General features: G+C 39.8%; 1 protein-coding gene across 13 annotated transcripts in view; it reads left to right on the top strand.

The window, feature by feature from the left end:
- KDM4C (lysine demethylase 4C) overlaps nucleotides 1-20,640 on the top strand; it is a 502,429-nt gene that overhangs the window by 460,968 nt on the left and 20,821 nt on the right. For all 13 annotated transcript variants that reach the window (XM_034663835.1, XM_034663840.1, XM_034663834.1 and 10 more), the window contains one exon: nucleotides 1,702-1,872. In XM_034663835.1, the coding sequence (XP_034519726.1) occupies nucleotides 1,702-1,872 (171 nt within the window). The remainder of the gene's footprint in view (nucleotides 1-1,701; nucleotides 1,873-20,640) is intronic.

Raw genomic sequence — 20,640 nt, forward strand, 5'->3', positions numbered from 1 at the left:
CAGCCTTCTTACTATTGTCTTTTATCAAGATGTTTATATACCTAACTACACCTAAAGGCAAAGAAAAATTCCCCAACCAGCCCAGCAATCACTGGGGAATGATATCAAGGAGGAAAATACCCTTTTGTTTTGTTAGGCATGTGAGAAACTAGATGGCAGAGCTCACAAATACAACTAGGAGACTGTAGGAACTTGCTTGTTGGGAGGGAGTCGCCCCTCCATCCAAATCATGAGCATTTGTTCTTAGTTCCTTACTCTAGGCTATCATCTCCTACCTGGACCGTTATAATAAGCTCCCCACTCACCTTCTCCACCTATAGCCATATAAACCTGGATCATTTTTCTTCTACACTTAAACCTCTCAGTGCCTTCCTTAGGCCCACAGGATAATGTCCTGACTCCTTAGGATGGCAAGGAACTGCCCTCCTCCCTTCCCCACCCCCCCATAGCCTGACATGTGGGCCCCAGGCCACTTCTGCAAGCTTCTACCTTGTCTTCTCCCCTCCCACAAAAGAGCAGAATGTGGGGAGAGTAGGAGACTCCTGCTTAACAGGTGCCAAGTGCCAGCTAGGAAATGAGGAGGGAGGGCCAGAGCAGCAGAATTCGGCATATCGGCACCATTGCCACCATCATAAAGATTGGATCAGGCACGACGCGTCAATGGCTGCTACACCTAAACAAATATGTATAGGAACAGGATGTTTGCGTGGTATTAGAGTTCCTCCCACAGGTGCTTATTAGTTGTAAGGGGGAAAAATGGTAATTATAATATGGAGATATCGGACTACAGTTTGTTTAGGATCAAAATTAACATCACCATTGAGAGGCAGACAGACATCATGTGCCCCCAGATGTGATATTCTGAGAAGAATAGGACATTATCTGTGTGGTGGTCTGGCCAGGAATGTATAACTTGAATCTAATCATGAGGAAGCATCAGCCAAATACTCTGTTAGAAAAGGAGGGAGAGGGAGAATTGTATTCTTCATCACTCATGATCACAAAAGACAAAGAATGGCTGTGGAAATGTTCCAGATTAGAAGGGGCAAAAGAGAAGCGGCAACAAAGTGCAGTACCTGACTCGACTGGACCTTGCAATTGAGAGTAGGGACGAGGTGGGGAGATTTGGAGAAACCATGAAGATCATTATTGGCTCAGCTGACAAAATTAGAACATATATCATTGATTAAAGTATCGTATCCATGTTAGATTTACTAAAGTGAGTAGCTGTACCGTGGTTATATAAAGGGAAATCCCTATTTTTAGAAAATACACAACTGACATATTTAGGAGTAAAAGCCCATGATGTATGTAGCTTATTCTTAAATGGTTCTGGATGGACTGTTTATATATATGTGTGTATATATATGCACAACATTTTTATATGTAAATATACATATATATAAAATAGAGACAGAATATGCAAAAAAGAAAAATGGTAAAATGTTAAAAATATTGATAGATAACAATAGATGAATCTAGGTAAAGGGTCAAGAGTATATACATATCTTTGTACTACTCATATACTTGTAACCTTTAGGTTTGAAATTTTCCTCCAATTAGAAGCTTGAAAATTAAAAATATATGTCATGACCATGTGAATTTTTTTTCCCAACTAAATATGTATTTTATTTTCTGTCCCTACCTTTTTTGTCTTCCTCCTGTTTCTTTTCTCTCCTTTTCCTGTGCGTCTTCTTTTAGAAGTCCAAGGCTGGCGAGAAGGGTATCTCTGTGGGGCAGACAGTCATCACAAAGCATCGGAACACCCGCTATTACAGCTGCAGGGTGATTGCTGTGACATCGCAGACCTTCTATGAGGTCGTGTTTGACGATGGCTCCTTCAGCAGAGACACATTCCCTGAGGATATAGTGGTGAGTAAATTCCTGGGGTGCCTGCTTCCCAGTTTATTTTTGTATAACAGAACCAGCCGAACCTTTCAGCAGTCTTGCTTTTGGCTTTTGGAGTAACTCATTTCACTTAATATTTGATTCAGGTGTGCTTTTTGGCACTGCAAAGAAGTATTTTTTCTAGGAGGTTCTTAGTGTTCTTCATGCTAAATAGTGGTCATGTGAACTTAGACTCATCTTTCCCAATTCTTTTAATTAAATGAGAAGTGTATGTGGCCAGGAAACGTAAAATGCAAATTCACCTGTTTTTTTCTGTTACAGAGCATGAGCATATTTGAATTCCTTTATTACCTCTTTTTTCTTATGCTTAACTAGAAAATATGGCTTTTACTAATCTGACCCGACAGTGACATCTGTGCATGTTTCATATGGGAATAACAAAAGTCACGTAGGAAAAAGGCTGTGACTTTTACTGATCTTCTTAACTTGTCTGGTCTATATAGGAGGAGTAGGTGTGTGCATATGTGTGTCTGTCTGTCTACTCCTTCCTCTGTCCCTTCAGTTAACACCTTGGGACTTACTCAGAGGAACAAGTGAATGCATCTCACAGGCTTACTTTTTAATAGGATGTTTCACAGAAAGAACACTTTCCTCAAAAGATATTCTGAAACCAAGATCAAAACACATATCTGAAACCAGGGTTCGTCCAGTGGTCATCTTTTTATCCCTTTTGTGAGGGAGATGTCATCTGGGGGGAGCCAGGCCTCAAAAATGTAGTTGTAGCCTCTGGTTTATCCTGAGTCTGTTGATGCTTTGCTCTTGTTTATACTTGGAAGGACATTTCTTAATGATTCTTTAATAATTACGTGTTATGTGCAATTGATAATTAAATGTAACCGTAGGAGATTGCTCATAAATATTTCTAGAACTTTGTTCTCCTGGGGCAAAAGTAACATTGATTCAGTCAGCTTTGTTATGCTTACTTCTCTTTGCCATTAAGAGGGACAAGTATGTAAACAAAGTGACCTTATTTGAAAGATTTTAAAGCAAATGAATTTAGACAAAAAAATCCCAGGACTTGATTATACAGCAAAAGGGTGAATTGTGTTTCATTGCAGAATTCTACCTGGAGCTTCATGTTACTGCATTGCCATTGCCATTCATAGTCAGCAGCCTAGATGACGCGCTCTCCTTGTTAGAATTAGTGTCTGAAGCACTCATTCCACAGTTAGTGAGTGCCTGCTGTGTGCCACCACTAGGTCCTGGGGAAGATAATGAGAATGTGGGATTCCTGCTCGGTCTAGAGGGAGGCAGGCTGGTAAATGGGTGCTTTCTATACCATGTGAGAAATGCAATAAATGAACCAAAATCAGCTTACCACCTGTTGGGTCCAGAAGATTGGACTCCATAAGATCAGTCAGGGCTGACACGGACGCGTGCCATGGGCCAGTACTGCGTCAAGAACCTGTTGTGCTTGAACTGATTTCGTCCTCACAACCCCACAGGCTAGTCACTACTATTTTTTACATTTTGGCTGAGGGAACTGAGGCATCAAGAGGTAAATAACTCACCCAAGGTCACACATAGCTAATCAGGGTCAGAAAGAGTATTCAAACCCCGAGTCTGGCTCTAGAGCCTCTGTTCTTAACCCCTCGGAAGAAAGGAGGAGAAGGAATGTGCAAAGGACATGAAAGGCACAGAAGGATGCAAGAAACCAAGGCCTTGGCTTCCAGCCCTGCCCAGGTACGTGGTCACTTCAGAATTAGCCTTCTTTTGTGCAGACTCTGACCACTGAGCTGGTAGAGTCGAGGAGTCTTTTCTGGGTGTTGTGGGGAGGGATGGGACACTTCTGAGCGAACAGTTAGGTCTTTATCCACTTTAGTGTTTTACTGAATCCTAAATTTCCTTTCACTTCACAAGTCTCCATATACCCAGCCAGTTTTAAGCTTTCTCAAAATGTCTCTACCTTGTATATTGGAAAAGAATGTGATCCTGGAAGTTTTTTGAAATTCTAAAATCTCTCCTTTGACACCTTCTGTTTCCTCTCTCTGTGAACCCCATACAAAGATGATTTTAAGTATGTGTGGGCGTTGTGATGAGAACACAGGCCCTAAAATTCATAGGATCATTCAGGAACACCTTGGCTTTTAACTCAATAAGAAGGAAGAAGCAAAATCCTTTACAGCTTGACTGGCTGTTATTTGGCACATGTGGTAAGGATTTGAGGTTCGGCAGCAGACTGTGTGTGGTCACAGCCGTAGCCTTGGAGGGAAGGGCAGCACACGCATGTGCCTGAATGTGTGTGAATGATAATTTCTGCAGGGAAAAAAATTATACTAATCTGTGAGCAGGTCTTCTCTCTTTGATATGATCTTTTCTCCCTTAATACTCTATCCCCTCCAATTGCTTGCATTTTTGGGTCCTTATTCCAGGCCTCTTAAAGAAGTAGAAATATTTCAGTCATGTTTTATTTTCAAATATCACATACTTTCTAATAGTATCACCATCTGATGGCTGCTGGGCCTCTTCATCTTTGTTATCTTGGTGAGGAATGAGATATCCCCAGCTTTACTACTTTGGTGGCTCTATAGGGAAGAGTTTTTTCCATTACAATGTTATATTAATCAGGGTTCTTCAGAGAAACAAAACCAGTAGGGTTTCTGTGTTTGAATTTAATATAATAAATATGTTAAGTGTGTATATATACATCTTATAAGTCTATATATATTAAGATTGTGTGTGTATATATGTGATATATATGACATTTAAAAAAATTTTTTTTTAAAGATTTTATTTATTTATTCGACAGAGATAGAGACAGCCAGAGAGAGAGGGAACACAAGCAGGGGGAGTGGGAGAGGAAGAAGCAGGCTCCCAGCAGAGGAGCCTGATGTGGGGCTCGATCCCACAATGCCAGGATCATGCCCAGAGCCGAAGGCAGACGCTTAACCGCTGTGCCACCCAGGTGCCCCTAAAAAAATTTTTTTTAATTTAAATTCAATTTAGTTAACATATAGTGTAGTATTATTAGTTTCAAGGGTAGAATTTAGTGATTCATCAGTTGCATATAACACCCATTGCTCATTACATCAAGTGCCCTCCTTAATGCCCATCACCCAGTTACCCCATCCCCCACCCACCTCCCCCCAACAACCCTGTTTGTTCCCTATGATTAAGAGTCCCTTATGGTTTGCCTCCCTCTCTGTTTTTATCTTATTTTATTTTTCTATCCCTTCCCCTGTGTTCATCTGTTTTGTTCTTAAATTCTACGTATGGGTGATATGTGACATTTTTAATAAAGAATTGGCTTATGTGATTATCGGAGGCTGGGAGGTCCCAAGATCTGCAGTTGGCAAGCTTTAGACCCAGGAGGGCCGACAAGTTAGTTTCAAGTCCAAGTCCAAAGGCTTAGGAGAGCTGATGGTGTAGTTTTCCTCTGGGAGCCTGTAGGCTTGAGATCCATGAAGAGCGGATGTTTCATTTCAAGTGTGAAGGCAGGAAAAGCCAAGTTCCAGCTCCAAGCCAGTCAGAAGGAGGAATTCCCCTTATTTGGGAGAGAGGGTCAGTCTTTTGTTCTATTCAGCCCAAACTAGGGAGGATAGTCTGCTTTACTCAGTCTATCAATTCAAATATTAAAACGATCCCAAAACGCCAAGACTCACCCAGAATAATGTTTGACCAAAGACTCTTTTCTTTACCTTGTCACAGAGAAGCTCTGATTCTATGGCAGAGTGTAGTTTCCTTTTCCACAAAGCAGCCACATTGTTTTGGTTGGTTTACAGCACTCTGTAGATCCTTGTCCTGGTCATCGACTAGCTTTCCAGGTGGCCGAGTCGTGGGTTTTATAAGGCAGACTTTTAAAATTTAAAGGTTTATCAAGGATTGGTTGGGTTCTGTGCTTCTCACTGAAATTGATGAGAGCTGCATGATTAAATGCCTTTGTAGCATAGTATGTCAACCAGACCAGTTTGCAATGGGGAACTTGATGTTATGTTTTAAGATATAATGGAGTGTATAATTAAGTATGTTATAAATCTATTCACATATAAATTATACTTATTCCTGTATATGATATAATGTAAATATACTCACGGCATCATTTTTCAGGCCATTAGTTGCTGCAGTCATCCCACTTCCCCTTTTGATATCCGTCTACACCAGAACTGTCCTCTGGGAGATGGGGGATCCTGCCTAGCACCCCAATGGGGAGTTTCATCAGGAGATAAGAAAAAAATGTAATCAAGTTTGTTGCTTTCTGCCACCATCTTGCAGATGGTGGCAGAAGAATTAATTATTTGGTGGAAATAATAAATACATTCCACATTCTTCAGAAATTTTGTTTTCATTAGCTGATATATCTGTGGCGTCTGACATTAGGGTAGAAAATGATTTTTTCTTCTGTTTTTCTGTAACTCTAATCCACACAATATGCTTATCAGGTGTGAATGCTTCTGGGAAGTCTCTTTCATCGAATGCAGTATGACATCAGTATTACTGGCTAGTGAAGACCTAGCTTCTCTAAGCTGTGGGTATTTGCTACCTAGAACAGCTGTAAGGGTACAGCACAATTTTAGTTTTTTAACTTTGAAAATCAAATTGAGAAAATCAAGTTTAATTATCCCAAGCTATATATTTATGTCTGACATAAATATAGTCCCTTATGCAACCTGAGGCTTTAGTAAAGAAAGTTGCAGTCCCTTAATTGTAGAATCATTGATTATATATCATTTTATAAACACAACAGAAGAGAAACCTCTAATGCAGGCTGGCCTATCCATCTTTGAAAATAAATGTACCAGGCACCAAAATGCCTATGTTAGAATTACGTAACTAGAGAGTATTTGGAACAGTAGGGAGAAACATTCTTTGGACTACCAGGAAATTTCTTACCATACTTGGTATTTTATTTCTTTGATAGGTAGGAAAATGTCCAAAATTTTTTCTCTCAACAATACACCTGCAGGATGTGTGTATCAGCCCAGTTAAACTCAGTATGCAATCTGTAGCTGTCAAGGGAAGTAATAAAAGATGTATTGCTACATGCCTCCACCTGTCAGTCTGTGAAATTGCGACACACTTCCTGATGAATTTTTTTGTCTCCTCCTATTTTGATGGGAATGAAAGTTGCCCATCTGAGAGAATACAATGAGCACAGTGATTCCAGGGCCTCCTTTTAGCTGCTGCTAAAGCCTGGGATCTTCGAGCATGCCCATGTTGACACTAGAGTGATGGCTGGTTCCTTTCATCTGAGCTTAGAGCTCATTTCAAGGGAGGAGGATGGCATAGCAAGATCTGGATAGCTCTAGGACGAGCACTTAACATTCACCACTGGGTGTGAGAAGAAAAACAGGACCATTTAGAAATTTGACAGCAAGAGTCCATCACTGAAATTTCCATGAGGACTTGCTACATTTTTCAGCCTCTGTTGAAATGTGAAATAAGCACAAGAACTATACTCTTCACGATTCTAGGGATGGATTGTCATGGCCTTTAGTTTTAGTTTTTGTGGGAGGTACTGTGCAAACTGAGGTGCTTAGAGCTTTTTTTTCCCCTCAGTAATAGGCTTCAACTTTCAAATCTCAGTTTATCCCCCCATTAAAAAGGGAATAATAAATGCTACCTTCTAAGATTATTGAAAGGACTGAGTGAGCTAAATACCTGACAGAATTGGTACAAAGTCAAATTTTTTAGGATATTAACTTCAGTCTGTAGACCTTGTTTTCCCCTTTATCTTCCCCATCTAGTTAACGCTGCCTTTTTCTGGTCTTGATGAAATTTGGTTTGAAAGTGTATTAGTAGGAATAGAATTCTATTCCTACTTGTTAGTTAAATGGATGCCTGTACATGTGATGCTTCACTGAGTCAGCTTACTGTTTAATAAAGCAGTCCTAGCACCTTCAGACTTCATAAGGAACCTAATTCTCTACATTTATGCTTATTTTTCTGGGTGTTCGAAGTATTATTTCAGTGGCTTTCTATAACAAACCCTGTTCCAAAGTAAGTTCATGCTCATTTCACTGATGTGATACTTGCCAGGTCACAGAATAAGCTTTGAAAAAGCTTTGTTCAAGCTTCCCAAGCTAGGTGGTGACACAGTTAAGTCCAGAATGCAGGTTGGCCCTCTACATTCCATTGTTTATTGCCTCCATGCTTTTGGGTACCTTTCGAGGAAGTCTGCTCTCTGTGACTTAGCGTAGTTATGGTAGAGGACCTTGTACCTCCTTTGATGGACATAGTATGAGAGCTGCTCAGTAGTCAGCATTCTGCGAGGCCCCACTTTGCAAAAGTAAGTGTAGGGCTGACTCTGAATGTTCCAGAGGCAAAAGAAAATATTTGAGGGAGTTTGATAAACTTCTTAGTTGTTCCCAGATACATTCTATGCTATGGGATCCTGGGAAGCATTTTCAAATTCTTATTGTCTCCTAGATCTTGAGGTTCTCTGGATTTTCAAGTCAGGTGGAAATCTCGCCCCATCCCAGACCATCTAGGTTATGTTTGCTCCAGATTGATGCCCCTTACTTCCCTCTTCCTTTGACAGTCCTGGTTCTTCTAGAATCGATGGAAATTTGGCAGAGAAAGCTCTGAGAACTTTTGTTGGTTTAGGATTCCTGCAGGTATGGCCCACATGGCATTTAACTGCTCAGGAGTGGTGCCCTTGGTTCTCTTTCTGGACTGTGGAGCTGAGAGTCTGTGAGGTGAAATCTTTGCCAAATTCCCATTAACTTTTCCTCCTTTGGGAAGCCTTTTATACATGTCAAAGAATATTTGTTATTACTTAGATTTTAATCTATTTGATTTAAAGTTTACTTTTCAAAGTCTTCAAATTCAACTGACAAGTTTATTTATAAATTCAATAATTTTTACATAAAAAATAAGTGCAAACTCATTTGTTCCCTTGTATTATTTATATAGTGCATAAATTTGACAGGTCAAATCCTAACCATTTTAAATTTAAGTAATCAAATTTCCTTGGACATCTTAACATTATTATAGATTCAATATATATGATTCTTACAAATGTTGTAATTTTTGTAAGCACTTAATTAATGTCCGTAACTAATTAATCAGGCATTAGCTTAGTAGTATGTTCTCCTGAGTATTTCAAACATCTTCAAAACACAACACATAAAGCAGTTCAATATTTACAAACCATACTATTGCACCTTTATAAATACGATTTGTAATGGAGAAATTGTATTTGAACACAATTTAATTGATAAGTAAGTAAATAGAATCTACCCAACTGAGGGGGAATATTAGTATATTGGCTAGGAGTTTATTTAGAAAAAATAATCAAAGAACTTCAAGGCCATTCAGTGGAATAGAGTATGGTTTTACCATTGAAGACTAAACCCACAGCTGCTGGGCAGGGGCTCCTAACTAAGGTCAGCTTTCATCTGTTGATCACCTCTCTAAATGGTGTGCCCTTCGCTGAGGCCGTTAACTACTCATTAGTTTCATGAACAGTCTCGCGTTAGGGGGAGTAGGTACTTACTTACCAGGCCTTGGGATTTTATTTACTTGTGTGTAATTCTTGTGTGGCTTTTTGCTTGAAAGCCTGGGCATATGAATGGAATGTTGAAGCCCTTGTTTGAGTTGGACTCCCTTTCCCTTTTATAAATTGTATCTCACTGACTACAATTCTGCAGCCATCATATTGACAGTTTCCATTTAGCACTGGTGATTCTCTGAAGAAAAAACTGTGTCATCACCCTGATATCTTATGTAGGAGATTAACTAGTTGCCCTGAAGGCACAATGTCAGTTACATTTTTCTTCAAATATATTCTTTCCTCACTTGACAGTGTTCTCTTATTTCTCTTTGGTAATTATCTCAAGGTGATTGGTTTGGGAACTTATTCCCAGGAGACAAGTTCCTGGTATTTCCTAACCATCCTTTTCTTTCCAAGGGGGCTCAAGGTATACAACATCTCATCTTCAGTGTAACAAAATCAAAATAACTACTTTGAATTTGAAGGCAGTGTTATTATTTTCCAGGACTTCACCATCTCTTCCCAGTGTAGAGCTTAAGCCCGAGAGTGGCATTTACCATGAACCAAATCTACCCTGTGTTTGGGAATATCCAATTATATCATTCGTTCTTTTTGACCTACTTGTTCAGCACTGTGGTAGACACCACTGGGGGATTCAAAGATGTATACACATAGGTGTAGGAGTGATCCTGGGTATTCTGGAGATAAAATACCCAAGTGGGTCTGAAATACTGAGAATAAAAGTTGTTCCCAGAAGCATTCTATGCTATGGGATTCTGGGAAGCTCCTCAATTTTCAAGTCAGGTGGCCCTGCAGACGTTACAGTGGCAGAGACCAAGTTGATGAAGAGACACCTCTTATCATTCAGGCCACTTCAGCTTTGGGAATTCACGCCCCATCCCATCCTAGCCCGTTTGTGTTAATTTGTTCATCACTTATGCCTGTTACATCCCCCCACCCCCAACCAGGAGCTGATCTGAAAGATTTTATAAGAAAAATACCCACTGAAGGTTGTTGTTAAGTTCAGAGATGGACGCAATCATGATGGGCCAGAGTGTTGAGGAAATTACACAGGGGAGGAGAGAGATGAGCTGGGTTACTGACTTATAAGAGGTCTTTGTGTATTTTAGACACAAGTTGTTTGTTAGTTATTTTATATTTTTTTCTCCTAGTCTGAATAATATTTCATTGTATGAATATAATTTATTTTGTTTATCCATTTGCTGGTTGATGGACATTGGATTATTTCTAGTTTGGAGCTATTATAAGTAATGCTGCTATGAACATTTGCTTTCAAGTCTTTGTGTAGATGTATGTTTTCATTTCTGTGTGATAAATATTTAGGAGTAAGATTATTGAGTTATATGGTAAGTGTATGTTCAGCTTTATAAGAACCTACGAAACTCTTTTCCAAAGTGGCTGCACCGTTTTGTATTCCCTCCAGCAATATGTGAATTTACAGTCTCTCTACATCCTCACCAAAGCCTGGTATTGTCAGTCTTTTGGATAATAACTATTCTAGCAGGTCTGTCGTGGGATCTCAGTGTGATTTTAGTTTGTATTTCCTTGATGACTAATGATTGTAAGCATCTTTTTAAGTGCTTATTAGGCATTCAGACATCATCTTTGTTGAAAGGCCTATTCAAGTATTTTACTCACTTTTTTATTGCATTGTAAGGCTCTTAAAAAATATTCTGTATATAAATTTTTTGTCAGATATGATTTACAAATATTTGCTCCCAGTTTGTGTCTTATCTTTACTTTCTTAATAGTGTCGGCAGAGCAAAAGCTTTAAATTTTGATAAAACCCAATTTAACATCAATTTGTTCTTTATGCTTTTGGTGTCATGTCTTAAGAAACCTTTGGCTAACTTAAGGTCACAAAGATTTTTCTCTTAGGTTCTCTTCTAGAAATTTTATAATTTTAGGTTTTACATTTAGAATTATGATCCATTTTCAGTTACTTTTTGTGTGTTAATTTATTAGTCTAAGTCATACCTTAGACAATTAGTATGGTATTTTAAAATCCATAGTCAATGTTAAGAATTATTTTTAAATTTGAGTCAACTTTTATATTGTAACTTTCATGTCCTTTCCAGGTAAAGAATATTCAATCCTTAGAGCAAGGCTGTGCTCCAGCAGTATTCCCTAGAAAAACCCAAGCTTCTAGTGTTTGGGCTTCCATATATGACTTCTTTGAAGAAGGAAGTCTCTAGCCCTGAAAAAAATTTGAAACCACTGGTTCAGATGACATGAATTTTATGTACTGTAAAAAGAGGGCTAATGCCCATGGCGTTAATGCAGCTGCTGTTACCTGTGTCTACCAGAGAGCAGGACGTTTGGGAAATGTCTCTAGTGGTCTTAATAGGCTCCCCCATGAATATTCAGCTCCAAACTGTGAATATCAGTGACATCATTTCTAAATCTTAGAGTAGGGCTGAATTGACTTCCATTTATTAGAAAATATAAGCATAATGAAAATTCTTCATTTTTTTTAATAAGTATGTGGCCAGTTATCATTGTTGCTTCACATCATAGTATCAGAATGTCACCATTCATTATTGACCCTCTATTCCTCTTTAAATAAAAATAGCGCACTTGCTGTTTATGATGTGGGGTTTCAAACTTTAAAATCTTTCCTTGCTCAAACTTCATTTTGATCTCAAACCTTGATACTGACCCTGAATGTGGTATGATCATGCATGTTTTATAAATGCCTTAAATTTTCTGGAACTGACCCTTCCTGTAGCACAGTTGTAAGCACAATGTTCTGCAATTTCTGAAATATATAGCTAACACTGAGAGCTTCCTGAGGCAAATAGTCAACAGGGAGATTCCTATTTACAAGCCCCTTTACATTATCTTTCATCTTTAGCCAACCCCAAGTGCTAACATACTGGGATATAGCACATAAATTGGTGTCACATCCCAGAAGACATTGAGCTCATAAATCACCGGAGTCTATGTTCCTATTTGACTGTGGGGTTTAAATTATTTTGGTAGCAGAATAAACTTAGATTATTGTTTGATAATAAGTCAATACTTATCCATAAGTCAATACTATCTATTTATTGATGAACTGACACTGCCCTCATTTTATTATTTCCTTTTGATACCTTAGTTGAAAGAGGTTAGCTGATTTTCATGGGTGAGAGAGAACAAGTAATAAATCTTGACTTCTGTTTTACTAAGCAAATGATATTTTGAGGTTAGAGTATATGGCTAAAGGGGGAGGAAGAATGATGTAAGGAGAGAGAACAGAGTGTGTTTGTCCTTCAGTTTCTAATCTTTCCCTCAGTTAGAGAATGTTCTCCACTGAGAAGTGAGTGGAAAACTTGGAAGCTATGACCTGCTATAATATTTGTTGGTTGCATGTGTTTCTGCAGATCAGTTGCCTTGCACCATCTGATTTCTTGGCTTCTATAAGATGGAGGATATTATATTTGCAAGTCTTCTGTGGTTTAGATGTTTTATCTGGTACCATTAAACATAGAGAATGTTTCATTCCTTCTAAATGTTACAATAGCATAATGTGTTGAATAATGTTTTATACATGGTTTTTCAGATGCAAGCAGGGTTTTCCAACGGTAATTAATGCTGATGTGATTGGTGCCTGAAAAAGATGCCTTCTGCAGATTGATGGCTAACAACTCAGTTAAAGGGGAGGAGGGTTGTAATTACGCCTATCTCCAGTAGGTTAGTTATAATGATATATTTATAGGCTACTGTTTTTAAAACATGCTTAAATTTACCTTTTTAGCCTTTAACTAGGAATAATCTGACCTGGGGCCCGTGGGTGGCTCAGTTGTTACGCATCTGCCTTTGGCTCAGGTCATGATCCCAGGGTCCTGTGATCGAGCCCCGCTTCAGGCTCCCTGTTCAGCAGGGAGCCTCCTTCTCCCTCTCCTTCTGCCTGCTGTTCCCCCCCTACTTGTGCTTGCTCTTTCTCTGTCAAATAAATAAATAAAATCTTAAAAAAGAAGAAGAAGAAGCTGACCTAATGATTCCTTTGTTTGTGATATCCTCTTTTTGGTAGAGAGTAAAAGGTAAGATTTAATCTTCTAAAGCAGTTTACTTGATTTATACCATAAAGGTAGTGACTAGTACAAAACAAGTCAGGCTGTGGTGGTTGCATTCTCCTCGGCCACGATCTGCAGCCCTGTTGAAATAGGGACTGTAAGAGAGCAGTTGAGAGAACGTAAACGTGAGCACCATTGATAGTGAGATTCTGTAATGACATAAGACATGTCCTGTGGAGATGTCTCATCATCAACAAGCCTTATACAAGGCTGCTAATAGTAGGCTTTCTAACTTGGCTTCCTCTTCTTACTAGGTGCTTTTATTCCCTTCCTGGGCAAGGAATTTTTAAATGATTTTTGTATGAAATTTAATATTAAATTTTAAAATTGATTTCACTACTAGTAACCCCCCTTTTCTTTATACTGAAACTCTATCCCATGTCATTAGTTATGTTTCTATGGAATTTTGTTTTGTGTTACACTTTGCTTTTGTCTCTGTATGAACTTGAAAGGGCAAATATCTAACCAGTGCTTTCAAGTGTGTTCCTTCCAGGGGAAGTCTAATGAGGATGGGGAAACAGTTGTGTTGGTGCTCAAGTCCTTCTTCCTGTCCAGGCGTGAGGGGCTTATACGGATGTGGAAGGCTGATGCTTCCCCAGGAAGCCCTTCCTCCTGTAGAGGAGGACCTCCTGCAGGGCCAGGCCTTTGGCTGCATCTGGATACCTGCACATGGTACTTTATGGATTCCCTAGTCGAGGGATATCTTACCTTTGAGGAAGTGGTAGCCTTACCATAAAAATGTGTTTATAATCAGTTCCTATTACATGCCAGGCATTGTGCTGGGCCCAGAAAACATGATGATGGTAAGAAATAAAATTGAAATGTTTTTTGCTCTTACCAAATTTACCGTTTAGAGGGAAAGAGTAACATACAACAGTCACACTAATAAAAATATACTTAAAATTGAGATGATCCATGGGGTGATAGGAATATAATCCTATAAGAACATGTAACAAAAAATGCCTTATATAGATGAGTGATCATTAAGTAGACAAAGGACAGAGGTAGAGTATCCCAAATAAAGCATGCACGAGCGCTGTCGCAGAAAGGAGGATGGCCTGCTCAGGTTGCTAAAGAGGTAAATGATGAGCCCAGAGGAGGAGGAAAGGGCCAGACTCTGTTAGGTTTTGAAAAGTATGTTCTAGGGTTAGGTCTTTATTCTACGAGCGGGGAGAAGCCATTGATGCTCTTAAGCAGAATTCAGTGTGAAGAAAGTTGTTATGAAGTATTTTCTTTGGCTTGAGTGGAGTGAATTGGAGAGTGGGCCATAGTAGATGCTGGGAGGCCAGTTAGGAGAGCATGTCAGTGGATCAGGGGAGAAATGATGTAGCTTGGACTAAGTTAGGAGCAGTGGAAGAATCGGAAAAGGACTCGGTAGTAACCTGATACTGGGGCTGAGGAAGAAAAAGGAGTCAAAGGTGATCCCCAGGTTTCTGGCTAGCTTAGCCGAATGGAAGGTCACACCTGTCAATGACGGAAAGTGAGAAGAAGCCCGAGTTTTAGCGCCAAGATTATGAGTTCAAACTTGGTCATATTAGAGTTTCTTTCCTCCTTCTTGCTTTTCCCATCTCAAGCAGTTACTGCATTTAGGACCATCCCAAGACCTCTGGTTCGCAAAGCCAAGGTTTGGAGGTTTTTTGGTTTTTGTTTGCTTCAGAGTTGAAGGCTGAGTGAAAAGGCCCCATACCACAGTGTAAGAACAGACATCCCATATTTTAGAAATGGCATGGTTAGGCACTTCCATTTCATCTCTGAATGAACATATTTTAACACACACACACACACAATTACCTCTCTCTCACCCATTTGATAAAACAGTGAATGTTTGCCCAAGTAATTCTTCAACATGACAATATGGCCACCAAAATCGATGAGTCCTGTTTACCCTTTATGGGGCTTCCATCTTGACATACAAACATTTAAATTGCACATATATAGACTTTGGCCTCACTGTTCACAGTTCATCCTAACTTCCCTTAATCCTTAGCTCTCTTTAGCATTCATTTACCTGATTTTGCTTCCTCCAGCCTGTGTGTTCTGTGCACGTAGCCCGGGTGCTCTGCCCCCACTCTGGAACTTTTAGGTCCTTTTGCCTTCCGTGGCTGTGCCTCTTTTCCCCAGCGCTCCCGCATTATGGACTAGTGTAAGGATGATGCGTCTGCTGTGTGCCTGGGACGAGCTCTCATTTTTCTGAAGGTGATGGACTGCATGGCCTTCCAGAATCTTGAACATCCCTTTTTGGAGATTCATTTACCTTGTTTTAAAGGGAAAGGATCCGTGATTTACATGAGTAGACAAAATGTGTTTGGTTGGCAGTAAAAAGAATTAGCAGCTAATATTTAACCATCACATATGCACAGTATTTTGTATAATGTACCCATGGCTGGCTAAAGTTCAAGAAATACAGAAGGATATGAAAAGAAAAGCACAAATCCCTGCAGCACCCCACATCTGGGTACAGCCCCATTGCTGCTCAGTATATCCTCCCAGGATTTTTAAATGCATATACAAGCTTTATGAGTGTGTATGTGCATGCAGATTTTTGTTTGTTTGAGTGCACTAGGCATAATATTGACTTGCTAAAGCCAAGAATTGGCATCCCATGTACTATTAATATGATTGCTAATTGGTTGTTAGTGATGGATGTTAAAACCATTTCCTGGAAATCCATCCCCTTTTCTCTTCCTCTACTTCCTGTTTTTTTTTTATAAAGATTTTATTTATTTATTTGACAGAGAGAGACAGCCAGCGAGAGAGGGAACACAAGCAGGGGGAGTGGGAGAGGAAGAAGCAGGCTCCCAGCGGAAGAGCCTGACGTGGGGCTCGATCCCAGAACTCCGGGGTCACGCCCTGAACCGAAGGCAGATGCTTAACAACTGAGCGGCCCAGGCGCCCCCTCTTCCTCTACTTCCATGTTTACTTTTTCATAGCATCATTTCTGGGGTTTTACTCACAACTACCCCCTCTCAGTTTAACCTATGACAGCTGGGCTCCACTGTTCTAGTGCCAGCATCATATCCACTGGCCCCTCTTGTGGGTGCCCTTCTACCATGTGACCCACCTCCCTTTGGTGTCTTTTTGGTTCACAGTTGCCAATACTTGCAAATTGACATCAATTCAAAACTGCAGGTGTATATTTCAAGGAAAGTAATGAGGATGCTAACAAAACTTCGTGTGTTTTTTGGGGGGAGGTTGAAAAAAGACCTATCATAATTGAAATATTAATTGACTGACTACTCAGTGTTCATTAAGCAAGTCAGATGTTAGCAAGAATCAGGCTTCAAATAAAGATTAATAACCAGCATGAAAAGAACAAAGAGGTTCCCATTTCAAAGGTTTGTTAACTATCAGAAAGAGGGCACAACAGAATCCTCAGTGTAATGCTGAGCCAAGCATTCCTGGCTTGAGTGGGATCAGTAAAGCTAAATTCACTGCCCTTCTCTAATGTATTTTTAAGTCTTTGGATTAAAAGCTCTTGTTTGGATAAATCTGACAAGAGTGTGTTATCTACATATCATTTTCATTCTTGTCTGGGAATGTAAAAACAGCAAAATTCTCCCTAATTTCACATTAAGATTATTTTGATTTGACGGTCTTTCTGACAACACAAGAATCATTTGGGGAGTTTCTGAAATTTCTGACTTCCTTTTAAGGGTAATAGTGTTGAGTAAATAGATTGATTCATTATCCTCTGCTCAACCATCTTATTTATCTGTCTGCCATTTGTGACAGACTAATCTCTACAGAAATAGGTTGGTAGTAATTACGCACGTCCTGTTCTTTGTAAGACAGTCTGTTGTGAACATGATTGTTTAAGTTTATGCGTTTGCATTAAATCTGAAAAGAAGGACATGTGAAACTAACAGCAGAAGTGGCTTACATGTGAAGTATTTATAGACTGGGGTTGCTCACATTTTATTGCTATGCTCAGGCATATTTGCACCTTTGAGGAAATTCTGGATTACTTCATTTGTACATACATATGCTTCAGGAATTGTCTGCTTCTGAATTTAATATAATACGGGGTGACTTTTTTTTGACAAATCCTGTTCTCACAAATCCTTTTGTTTGCCTTCACCCCTTCCTATTTCTCCTGTTTAAACCTATATGTGGAATCCTCTCCAGATGTTACTTATTTGCTCAAAATCTCACACTGCTGGGCTGTAAAATGCAAAATTAAATTAAATGATAGCCATCTCTTGGTGAGTTGCGACTCTATGCAAGTCATTTCACTGTTCCGTCCTTCTCTTTAAAATGGGGACATTGTCCTGCATGTATCTCTTAGGCCTCTTCTGACTCTGGCAGGGGAGAAAGCAATGGGTTATTCTGACTCATTTTTGACTGTAAGTATCAGAATGTGCCCCTAGCCTAGACATCCACTCTTTTGCACACATTCCCCATTCCTGATTCCAGGCCCTGATGACCACGTGGGTGGTCAGTGTGAAGGAGTACATGCTGGGCCAGCTTGGGTGAGGCCGAGATCTGGAAAGTGACTGTTGATTTGTGCACACCGCAATGTGGTATGACATTTGTAAACTGCAACATCATTTGGAGACTAGAGGACCAAGCTATTCTTAAGTCGCAGCCCAGGAGTAATTAATCCTTGACATATTTTTACACACCATGATGTCTTTTTGCAGTTGTACATTTTACCATAGAAGCTTTGTAAAAGTCTTTTCCATGGCAGTAGGCTTTCCACACACCTGTCTCTTTCATCATTTCTAGGTTTTCTGCTTCACCCACTGGCAAGTTACCCAGTCGGTTATGTTAAAACAGACCTTCTGGTGTGCCCCTCAGAGAACAAGTTTGTGCTGTATGAATAGGTTTTCTTGGGGTGTTGATCTAGAAAGATGCTCACTTTCTTTGGCCATGGAAGAAGCCGATGTTATAAAGAGCTGAGGGAACATAGCCACCTAGTGACCGAAATTAGATTAAGGGAGAAAATAACTGTCCATCTGTGCCTGATTCTTCTTCCCATTCTTTGCATACTCCATTCTTAATACTTTGGTGTGGGCGGACCAGCACTCGACAAGAGTTTGAGAAATTTAGGAACCATAACCCTAATCCACTATAACTTCAGTGAGGCTTGGACAGGGCACTCAATGAGAGAATCTTAGCCTAAAAGCTCTGGTAACCATTGGTGCAGTTCAGGGCTGCTACATAAATAAGATAGACTGAGGGTAAGTCCCCTCCTGCCACAGCCTTTAAACCACCCATTCCCTCCCCTAACTTTCCTCTGTGACTCCCTCAAATTCCTACCCAGTGCAAGAAGTTTCCTGTACCATAGCCATGGTGAGTGATCCTCAAGTCCTTGTTGAACACTACAAGTGACAGGGAGCTCACTACCAATTCGTTGCTGTAATTATTAGGAAGCATTGGATTCTTTGCATGGAGCCTAAATGCTGCCTCTGAACCATGCCAAGAACCAGTCTTGTTCTTGACTTCTAGGACAAAACTGAATAAGCCCATTCTCTACTCACAGCTCTTCATGTAGGTGGAGAGCTATCAGGCTCCTCCCACGTCTCCTCAGATCCAAAGAAAATTGTCCTTGTGCCTCACCACTTAACACATATTTGCCCTGAGAAGGAAGGAATGATCTAATGAGAAAGTGGTTCTCAGAGTGTTCTTCCTCCAGGACACCCCTCAGGATGAAATTTTTTGGATAGTGTCCCACCCAAAAGGTTGCTCTCAGATGTGAGAACACTGTGCCTTAAACCCAATCTGACCATGCAAGCATGACAACTCCTTGTTCCTTTCATCTAGCCATTGAACACTTACCAGTGTAGCTAGGAGGAAGGTTAAGTGAATTATTTATGCAGCTATTAAAAATCATGTTTTCAAAGGGTATATAATATATAAACAGAATATATAAGTAGACATATATAATATAATAAACAGAAGAATCAGTATGTACAGTATGATCCCAGTTATATATAAAAATATAAACGTGCAAGGAAAAATCCTCGAAGGAAATTCATTGAAATGTTACTGATTATCTCTGGAGAATGTAATCATAGGTGATTATGATTTTTAATTTTATCACCTTTTTATAGTTTCCATATGAGCATGTTTTATTTTTATAGTAAAAAGTTATTTTTTAAAAAGATCTGAACCATTCTAAGAACTCCTTATATTGTGACCCATTTTCCCTGGTTTTCTTTATCTGGATCCATCCAGATTCTTGTGTCAAATTTTCATTTTAGTTCTCCCATCTCTTGAGGCATCTTGAAGCTCTCTGGAATATGGTAACCACGTAGTGTGCTAATAATCATTCTGTTAAAGTATTTTGCACTGTAATTCTATGACAGAGGAGTTCTTACACTTATCTTTTTTATTTTTATTTTTTCTTTTAATGTCTGTATTTTCCACTAAGGAGTTACATGAAGTAGAAAGCCACATCTGTTTTTCTTACTACTTAATCCCAGTGTTCCTAGAATACAAGAAATGCTTGAAAATTAGGTGTTGAGTGAATGACTGCCCCACTTGTCCACTTATTGGCCGTGTTACCTGGTGCACATAATTGTGCTGCTTTACCTAGATGGGAGATGACACCTGCTTACTGACTCCACTGGGTTGTTTTAGATTTCAGCTGGGATAATCTTGTCTGATCATCTTTTGTAGTAGGTTCTTGGCTTCTCGGTGCATCCTGTCGTCACAATTTTAAGTCTCAAGGATCATCGCTCCCAAGGTTTTCTGTCCCCTTGCTATCGTCCTCCAGATGTTCCTTGTTGATATGAATTAAATCCAGTCACAGTTCACTTCAAACTCACCAGCTGCCAGTCACTGTGCTGTGCTTCTCTGTTCTCTTCTCCTTTTAAATATATTTTAGCTCTAATTCTCTCAACAATCCTTTAAGGTAGTATTATTATATGCATGTGATTGATGAGGAAACCAGTGCATCCAGAGTAGCATGGGTCCAGGCCCTTCTTTGACCCCAGGCAGCGTGACCGCAGACCGTGGAAGCTGTGCTCTGTGCCGCGTCAGTGCAGCGGTTCCTGCGGAGCAGAATGAGAATCCGCAGAGGCCAGAGCTGGCCAGGCGCTGCTCTCGTGACTGCAAAGCCGCTATTATGGCATGTGAGCACAGGAAAGTCTTCTCGCCCCATAATGCTTACCTCTGTCTTTCCTTTCCTCATCTTTTTTCAGCTTTTGGAACTGATGTTTATTTTTAGAAACCATGACTGAGAAATTCACCTCAAGACTCTTTCTGTTTTGCGACATA

The sequence above is a fragment of the Ailuropoda melanoleuca genome, chromosome 7 (genome assembly GCF_002007445.2).
Source record: "Ailuropoda melanoleuca isolate Jingjing chromosome 7, ASM200744v2, whole genome shotgun sequence".
NCBI classification, from domain to species: domain Eukaryota; kingdom Metazoa; phylum Chordata; class Mammalia; order Carnivora; family Ursidae; genus Ailuropoda; species Ailuropoda melanoleuca.